This window comes from Phytophthora infestans, genomic scaffold (genome assembly GCF_000142945.1).
Source record: "Phytophthora infestans T30-4 supercont1.14 genomic scaffold, whole genome shotgun sequence".
NCBI classification, from domain to species: domain Eukaryota; phylum Oomycota; class Peronosporomycetes; order Peronosporales; family Peronosporaceae; genus Phytophthora; species Phytophthora infestans.
In genome coordinates, this window is record NW_003303745.1 from 533,288 (window position 1) to 543,238 (window position 9,951).

The following is a 9,951-nucleotide window of genomic DNA, read 5'->3' on the forward strand; positions in this document are numbered from 1 at the left end:
GAGCTCGGAAAAATATTAAAACCTAGTGAAAAATACTGACCCACCTAGTGAGACTCAATCCTACTGAAAACCTAGTGACCATTATAACAACCTAGTGACACTCTACCACAAACCGACTTCTGTAGCCACCAGCGGTATGTACGCCGGGTACAGATATTCAGGTGAAATTTATGTACCAATAAATCAAACTCACGCCTTCGAGGTGGAGCTCAACGTCGATGAAGATGGAGACTTTGACTTGAGCGGCGACACTGAAACGCAGCATGACTCAGATATGACATCTAACGACTTAACATCATCGCCTCATCACAATACGAAACGAAAGCGCTCTCGAAAGCGATCAACATCGAAGAACGAAAGAAGCAGTAAGCCCACCTTAAGAGACAATGAGACGAAACGTCGCCGTGTGTATCGCCAACGACTAAAGCGTGAGCGCGATTCGCTGCAGCATCAAGTGACTGTGATGACCAATCAAGTGGCCAGGCTGACGCAACGTCTTATCAAGACGACGAGCGAGACAAATATGGTGAGCTCTGCCTCAACTTGGAAGGCTCTGGCCAGATACCAACTAGACAAGCGGCAGCAAGCAAGTGAGGTACAGAGTCGGCTGGTAACTGCCGTTAGCGCTCAAGCCTCACTCATCCAAGAGCTTAAGGTGATCGTGCTGAATCATCTCGATATATCTCCTGTCGTTGACGAGAGAGTCCTTAACGCCCCTGTGGTAAATGGGCGCAAGGATGAAATACTTTTTGGAACGCAATTATCGGAGCTAGACGCGAATTACGCACGTACAGCGGCCGTTCTTCGTGCTGGTGGGGTCGATACAATGTCTGTCGGGCTTACAAAGTCCACATTCAAAAATTCAAGCGACGGCAGAGTCAGCTACTTCCAATACCGAGGCAAGATCCACTCGTCACTAAGCTTAAAGCAAGCCTGCAAGAACTTCTGGACTTTAGCTCACATTAGGCATCGACGACAAGATCGAAAGGTCTACGATCGAGCGCACGAGCTCGACAATACGTTTGCCGTGAAATTTCGGACCGCCGTACAGCTACTAAGCGGGTCTGTGTCTCTCCTTCAGCGTTTGACGGTTCGACGATTCGTGGCTGATGATCACATGGTACTCGTCTGGAAAGTGTTTGTCGAGGGCGAAGGTGCGTACTCTGGGATGCATGCAAATGACTCGGGATGGTGCCGACTCCGACCAAAATCAAATGTCCCAGAAGGCGGCACTATCATGGAGCTCTGTGTACATCAGGCGCCAATGCATTTTGGGCTAAACCCTATCGGCGATGAAGAGGCCAACTTTCATGAGGCAGTCGTCAAGGTCAGCAAGGAAAACGAAGAAAAGCTACTCACTGGGATGGAGCTTCAAAGCCTGGTAGTTGGTAACCCCAAGTTTGGTACCATTTGCTTTAAAAGGCGTTGCAGGCCAACCAAAGGCATTATGCATATCTCTCCGACAAGTTTAATCAAATCTAGCCCGGATTCATCACCGACATACTCAAGTTAAGACAAATTACTCTTCTAACTGTTCACAGTTTTTCGATAAAATTCCTGAGCTTGGAGCTTCAACGTAACAAAGCACAGCTGCTGAATAAACCGTTGGTCCAGTACTGCAGCTGCCGTGTCACAGTTTGCATTTTGCGTCAAAAATCTGCATCCTTTACACCGGGTTATCCTACACTTCGCAATTCTCTTCCTTTTTATCTTAAATTCTGCATCGACAATTGACCAACTATCCCAAGGTTCAATGGTGCAGTTTCAGAAATTCAGATCAATAAACACTTGAGAGCTGTGGTTGAAGAGAATTTAGTAGCGCTCTCACCCTCGACAAAGCCAAGGCAAGGATTAAATCCCTCATTTAGATTTACGCGAAACTAAAGCCTGCCCAAGAAAATATTCCGGACAAAACGGTGGCACGTGTGCACAACGTAGTGAAGCCACTAAAGAGCAACACATGTGCTACCGAGCTACAGACTGCACAGATTCAAAGTTGGGTTGACGAAGGGAAATTTACCTTTAAGGTTGGTGCTTTCAACGTTTGAAAAGCTTGAAGACATAGTTTTCAGTTCAATACGTGGATAATTTTAACAAGAATCGATGATCCCGACTTTAAGGACTGCTTACAGTGACGTAGGTCTGTCAAGGGCTCTTGAGCTGGCAAAACATTTTCAACTACAGACAATCGCGGGGCACCTAAAATGTATTTTAAAATGAACTAATCGCACTAAAACAAGATAATTGAAGTACCAGCGATACCCCTGCGCCGGTCCTGATATAAAACCCATTTTGGAAGTCTTCATTGATTCAACGGTCCACGTGCTTGGGCGATTTTTGGAAGTCTTTCACTTGCATTTTAAACAACCATTATAATCACCAGCCGCGGTTCGCTTCGCTCGCGACTTAAAAATTCGATGTACTGGAGAGCGTAAAGATCGGCTCCCGGGTGAGCACGGCGCTGGGCCCGCCTCCGCAATACTGCGTGGGTTTGCCACCAAGTAGGGCCAAATAATTTCGTTATTATGTACAGAATAGAAAAACTAAGCTATTTCTTAGAACAATGAGAACATTTTAGAGCACTTTTTAGGTATGGTTTTACCGCAATCGCGGCTCAAACAAATTACTTCGCACTTTAGTAACCTTCGGGATATTTCATTCAAAATGACCGGCTTTTAGCAGTTCTCATCGATTCAGTATGCTCGATTTAAAAAAATGGCAGGTATTGTAGTTTTTACAAAATGGACAGCTAAGTACTAGTATCCATTATTTTGGTCTTTGATCTGTTCACGTCATGTTATGACTAATAAGCGTGAGCTGTCTAATGAATCGCTACCAGGAATATATTTATCGGGTTCCCTGCCAGGCGACAAAGGAGGCCATACGAAAGCGAAAGTAGCACCATAGACTGCAGAATGAACGCGAATCTCTCCGTCAATTAGTGAGCGGGCTCTTAATCTAGTTACAGGAACTACGTCCAAGCAATGGGATCTGTACTAGCGCACAAGACATCAAGTCACTGGTCATCGTGAGGAACTCGCTTCTTCGACGACAGCTACGATTCAAATCGGAGACTGAGCAGATGCACCTCTTCAGGGCCGCTATCCTGCAAGCCAAGCACATCGATAAGCTGCCAGGTATGCACACAGCTTCCCAGTAGCTCGACAACTCGACTTCAACTTGAAGCTGTCTCTAAATGTCTCTCTTTTCGACAGTGCTCTTGTGCAATGCGTGCCTTCCTGTTACGCTAAGTTGACAGCGATTTACGCGGATTTGCTCTCGTCACTGCATTACCGCGAATTAGGAAGAAAGCTCAAGTACCGGATCGGTTTCCAGAGCTTTCAACTACGAGCAGACACAGCCGATCATGCGGAAACTGATCAAGCTGCTTCACAGGCAGCCATGAGCTCTGCGATTATGATTAAGGTTTTGTCGCGTTCGGCCATTCACTATTATTATTAATAATGGTGGAGTGATAGTGTCACCGCGCAGTGGAACGCGTTCGCCGTTTTAGAGAGAGCAATCGCACTCTCGTAGTTTGAAAAACGCTGTCAGATGGTAATTATCTTTGACGGTTTGAGGTCTGAGGAAACAGGTTGGCTCTGCCTTCAGCCGTCGGCAGATGAAGACTTGACGATGGCCAGAGTTTACGTTCGATAAACTCCATTCCTTTTGTTGTCCCAAGGGCAGAGGCAGATACTGGTTGGCGGCAAATTTGCTCAATTAAGAGGATATGCTCGAGATCTCTACCGCGCAAGACAGGATGTTGCACGTTGGGAGGGATCGATATTTAGCTTCCACAGAATGCGTTGAACTACTGATATACTTCAGTATTTGAATATACCCATACCGGTAGTAGTACTCCAGACGACCCACAACTCAGTTTTACTTATTGAGGAAGAGATAAACACTAAACGTATGCATACTGTAGCGCGATTGCCGTGTAAAAGGGTGCTATAATTCTCCTATGGCGGTTAGACTGGAAGTGATCTAGCGAATGAGTTTGGGCAGATCACTTATGCCGTCCAAAGACGGCAATTCTGGCACTTCCCCTTTAATTCGAAGTGCCCATCGACATATCCGGCCCGAGATAGCAATCTTATTAATACTACTTTCTATTTCGACGGCGTTCAGCAAATCGGATCCGATATAGTGGATCTCGGATCATCCGCTTTGCCAAAATGGATGAAAACCACAATACAGTTTACATGTAATATTTCTGGCTCGCTTCAGGCTGAAGTTCAGCAGGCTACATCTTCGGCTATCCAATCTTTAAGATCGCAGTGGCGAGATTGGCAACATTCACTCTCACAATCGCCATCTTCGTTCAGCGCTCACCATGGCCATGAAAGCTGCGTGCGCGGCCGAGGTCCATAAGGCACTGGCCACAAGTAGCCCCTCGAAGGCTGGAGTGCTACACGAGCACGGAGAGAGTGACGGTCTCGCTGTTCCTAGAAATCTCGCACCGTCGGTGGTAAGCTCATGTTTTTCTACTGATATCAACGCCAACAGTAGCGTCGGTGTGGTTGTTCAACGCAAGACTCGACGAGAGAAGGAAGCCATTCGAAAGCGGATTTACCACCAGAGACTCAAGGACGAACGCGAGACACTGCGGCAAACCGTTGAAGACCTAAAGCTGAAGCTTGAAGAACTAAAGCAAGGCAAACAGACGACCAGTCTGGGCCCTTTCGACTCTGTTTGGAGAGATTTGGCCATGGAAGAGCGTGAAAAGCTGCTACAATCTGAAGCTGAGCAACGACAACTAATTGATGCAGCTGAAGCGAAGGCCTTCTGCATAATGGAGCTGTGTAAGCAGGTACCTGCTTCAATGGTCAAGAGCGTTTCATCGCCGACTACAGTGGACTCCGACGTTTCGGTTCTACCGACTATCCCGCCATTCGACTATACCATGTTCCGAGGCCATCTGCGACGGGTTCAAGAAGCTTACGCTTTAACTGATTGCGTTCTGAATTTCGACTCAATGGTAGATGGCGTTTCTATGTCGAATATACGACGTGAGGTTGACAACGAAGTCGAGTACATCGAACTTCGACAGAAATACTCGGAGCCGTTTAGCTATGCGCAGACCCAACGAACAATGTGGAAGTTGGGTGAAATGCATCATCGACAGCATGACCGAAAGGATTTTAGACAAGTTGCAGACTCAGGGGATATCAGAGTGATCAGGTATCGTACTGTTCAGACGTTGGCGACTGGTCCAACCGTATCAGTGCTGAAGAGGTATGTTGCGCAACGGTTTGTGGAGGAAACTCGGACGGTGTTCATCTGGAAAACACACACTGAAGGGGAAGGAGCTCTTCGAGGCATGCACTCAGACGACACAGGTTGGATCTGTGTCCAACCGGCGACTGATGAAAACGTCACCGACGTTATGGTTTGTAGTCGTCAGGCCCCCGTGAGGTTCGGTATTTCGACTTCCACTGATGCACAAATTGAGGCGTTCCATCAAATACTGCAGAGCAATATCCATGAGGATATGGTAGAGATAACGAGTGCTTTGGACAAGCTGTTACTTGAAGACACACTCGCTGGCGTAGACATGTCACACGTTAATTGAGCTGATGTGGGTCATACGTGCAGTGGATGTAGGAAGCCAAGGCACCCCTCCCCCTTTCGCACACTTTCGGAGCTTGTGACCGCTACAGACATCCATTTGGCGCGAAACTTGGCTCATTCGAAAGCTCGATGTCGGAAAATAAGCTCCAAAATGAATGAGATGCATCGCAAACGTTTTATTGCGAGAGGTGTATTCATTAAAAACAAACTTCAGGGTTAAAGGGGCTAAGACTCGGTCTTATATCTGCCCACAATAGCCGGATGGGATGCCTACAATTTCGAGAATCCGCAGGACTTCCAACCCGGTGTTATAGACAGGTGGCTCGTGTCGGCGGTGTGTGCTGCTGTATACTTGGTGGTTCAAATGGCCTTCTATTTGGGTATGTTTTATCCTATAGAAGCTTTACTATGATACGCTATTAAACGGTTCTTAATGGAGTCCGTCTTTCTGTATGGCTGAGGGTTTGCCTTTCGTTGAATTTGCTCCTCCGTCCGCTGAAGATACTCTTCGAATGCGCTTCGGTGGGTCATCCTGTTTGTATTGTCGAATATATATGTTGCATTTTGGTCCATTGCAGCCAGTTTCCTGGCTGCTGTGAATGCCGCTAGCTTCGGTTTTCTCCACTGTATCCTGAAGAATGAGGCTAGTGCACTGAGATTACGGCAGTCGTTGTAGTCGGCCTTATCTTCTGAGTCTTTTCTGCGCATGCTGGAGGCTCGTGAATTGATGGTATCAATCAATAGGATAATTCTCTGAGGCTCATCTTGACGACAAATGGCTTGTCCTGCTTGTTCGAGGACGAGTAGATCAAGTTTTGAGCGGGATTGCTGGTGGTTAAATGTGTTGCTACCAGCTACATGGAGCTTCCACACGTCATCTCTTTCTAAATGGTATACTAGCCATCCTCCTTGGGACTCTTTTCCGGGAGGTTTTCGTGCGTAGTAACGGATTAGCCAGGTTTCCAGATGTTCCATATCCATTTCAGGGTGAACAGATATCATGATTCTATGGCATAGTTCCAGACACACACCCAATATCCGCTTTGATGGTTGCGCCTTCCATGAGCTAGCTACCGCCATGACTTGGTACGTGCCAGCTCCCCAGACTATGGAGGCTGTTTCGCTTTTTGATGTGTGTATTTCGTTGAAAATATGACGATTTCGTAGTCTCCATAGTATGACTGGGGTTGGTGTTGTCCATATTAACCATAATATCTCCATTGCTTTGTCGTGACATGTTGTCCATCGCGTTATGCATTGCTGAGCTACGGACAGGAATTCTGCTGTCGCTGTTGGTGACTTCCTTGACGCAACGTGCTCCAGTAATGCCTTTCTTTTCGTCAAGGTAGTCGGAACTCCGAGCCATTGATCAAGCCATCTTTTCCAAGCACGTTGTGCTTTATCGCAGCTCCATACTATGTGGTCTATCGTTTCAGTGGTGCAAGGTGATATATAGACGATTGGACTTGAGATGAGCGGGATTTGTGTATCCCAAGACCGTGCCACACAACGTCCCAGTGGGACGAGAAGGGGTGTCAACCCTACAGGTCATCCCAATATCCCGCAAACTAGATCGCTGATTGGTCCATCCCTCTTTTGGGACGATATAAGACTGAGCCTAACTTCTGAAAGGACACATTTAATCGGAGCATTTTAAACCAATTACAACCCTCTCCCATCCAACATTCTAGCTCCCTCCCCCAGAATATGAGTCTGGTGCGAGAGCATACGCTTTTCCAGCCGCAAATATACACTTTTTGGTGAACGGTAGACACAATTTGACACGCCCAAACACTTATGCCTCGAACTTTAATAAATATTTATAATGACAGACGCTAGTTTTACCTTCACCACCCCCGTGTGTGTGGTGGATGGGACCTTGCCCGACGATTTGCCGGTACGCTTGGCGGGAGACATGTGTCGCGAAGGGGTTCTTGACCGAGTCGCTGTCGCCGCTGGTATCGAGGTCGCCCTCTCTTCTCATTCCTTTCGCCGAGGCGGAGCGCAGCACGTCAACGGTTGTGACGGCCTCACGCATCGCTGGATTTGTACGGCCGCCCCGCTCCCTTCACTCGATAGCGCTGGAAATCTTCCTCTGGTGGCTCCAGCATGCCCCAGTATTTTCTCTTCCAAGTAAAGAGCTTCGGTCGGGCTATTCCGAGATGGCGCACAGCATCCGCAGTTGACCACTCGGGGTGACGCTTCCGGGACTGAATGGTCGCCCACCGGTCCCTCACTCTCGTCTTCTGGGTCATTTCGTTGGGATGCCGAGGGGGGAGAAGTAAGGAAATTGAATGTTTCTTTAAAGTGAACCGGTCCGAATGATTTATTTTTATAGTGACCGGTCCTATTCGGTTAAGCACTTTAAATTTCTAATACTATCACACAATGCAGCTCCTCATAACTAAGTGACAGTGCTAAAATAATGTGCCAAGTTCTAGATGGGCAGCGGTTCACAATAATGCGATCTAGTCAATTTATTGTGGACCGAGAGCTCACAATTACTTGTCCGTACGGCAACATGTACTAGTAGACTAGCAACTCGTAACAAAGGTTTGATTTTATCGAGCGTGATGCCACGCTTAGGTAAGACTACAGCTAGTACAAGATTTTTTCACGAAAGAATTTAAAGCAATGTGTCCTTTCAACTAAGGAAATGTTATTCGTATGCTGAACTCAGCGCAGTACGTATTGAACATCTAGCGCGGGGGATGCTAGCGGAGGTCTACCACGCGTATGCCTCAAGGGCAGGGTCACCGTTAGTGTCGGGTACTGAGGGGTGATGTTCCACATATCGAACTGGTAATTACCCGGAAGGTGCGTATCCCATGTCTCGGGGTTTACTCCCACCGCACCATGGCTCTATGCTAAGCGTGTAGTGCATATCTAGAACTCCGCGGTACACAACAGCTCGAAGGGCTGCGGCAAGCTGCTGGATACACTTACGTACGTTGTATAGTACGTGGAAAAAAACACATCAGGTAAATGCTGTTCTCAAACCCACTGGTAGCAACTAGTCCATTTACTTGAGCCTTCTCCGCGTCTCCCATCACAGCATCGATACGCAGTGCTACACCCAATCGCTCCCGAAAACCCTGACGAAACTACCAACAGCCTCATAGTACTCACGCTCAGTTCGCTGGCTTACAATAAACATACTGGCTAGGTGGTAGATTCTTCGCCGGTCAGTAAAGCCACAGGTAATAACTGGATACCCCAGGTCACTGAGTTTGAAAGTTGCATTGAGGTGAAAAATCAAGAAGTTCTCCTTCTGCTGTAGCGCCAGAATAGTTTGCATGAGTTTCAGACTGATTATACCCAAAATCAAAGGTTCATCGTCCTCGCCATTTCCCACAAACGGAGATCCCCTTTCGTCCTGTCCATTTCCAAAACCGAACGCCGACTCTGGGTCAATATCGGCTCTGAATGCTTTCGAAATGACCAGCTCGCGTGTCTTAAGTATTGAGTTCTTCGACCCGTGCAGACATCGATTGTAACGAACGTTTCGCTGGACCTGGGCGCACGATGGAAATCCTAGCGCTGGGGAAGGAATCTCCGATGCTCGCAGAAGATTACTCCATATTAAGCGTGGTGGTACTGCGCTCTCATCTATGCGTTGGATGTACTCCCGTATTTCAGGAGTAACGCGTGGGCGTGGCCCTATAGCACACGGCGTATCGCCTCGTGAATGCTTCTCAGTGTTCTCGAGGACGACCCACGTCGACGAGACTTCGCAGCGTTGAACTTTCCATTGCACCGCACACTTCTTCGGCAACCCCGATCCTCCGCAAGTCGGACTCTTACATTGCAGGCAGCGCTCGGCCATTTCGTGGTCGCCTGCGCAAATCATGCACCTTATTGTTCTCACTGAAAAATGTTCGAGCAGCAAAAATGACCCCATCGATACGTGACGAAGTCGGACTCGACATGAAGCTCGGCACGCTTGGTCCAGAAGAGTTTTGGGGACATCGTGCAGACGTTTGGGTGGTGGTCCGGTAGGAGAGTATCTGACCCTTTAGGCTGAGGTTCAGAATTATTCGCCAGACGGAGTAGTAGAGACAAATTCAGCGTAAGCGGGCTTAAGTTTTTTATATCCCTACAAATCTGCTCTTTAGGACAAATAATAAAAATTATGATTAGCACCAAACGTTTTCCCATGCAAATTTAATACCTTTTCTATCGATTTGGTGGTTGGCATTATTATGTTCGATGTGTAACAAGTCTCCTGTCGCCTGCTTGCCGGCGGAAAGTATAACTGCTTGTGCCTGCTGCGCTGTTTCGCCAAGGTCCGTGTTCTTGGCCTCGTCCGTTACGTAACTCAACACCGTACTAGCCGCCTAAGCAGCCGGACTCACGTCCTGTTTATTAATACAC

The 9,951-nt window shown here is 47.6% G+C and overlaps 2 protein-coding genes across 2 annotated transcripts; both read left to right on the top strand.

Annotated features, from left to right (window-relative positions):
- Nucleotides 1-219: 219 nt before the first annotated feature.
- PITG_09124 (uncharacterized protein) lies at nt 220-2,005 on the top strand (the record flags this gene model as incomplete). The annotated part of the gene is made up of 2 exons (XM_002903401.1): nt 220-1,403; nt 1,869-2,005. The coding sequence occupies 2 exons, from the start codon at nt 524-526 to the stop codon at nt 2,003-2,005; spliced, it is 1,017 nt and encodes a 338-aa protein (XP_002903447.1).
- Nucleotides 2,006-4,339: 2,334 nt separating this feature from the next.
- On the top strand, nt 4,340-5,578 carry PITG_09125 (uncharacterized protein; the record flags this gene model as incomplete). Its single annotated transcript, XM_002903402.1, has 2 exons — nt 4,340-4,816; nt 5,480-5,578. The coding sequence occupies 2 exons, from the start codon at nt 4,340-4,342 to the stop codon at nt 5,576-5,578; spliced, it is 576 nt and encodes a 191-aa protein (XP_002903448.1).
- Between the last annotated feature and the right edge of the window lie 4,373 nt (nt 5,579-9,951).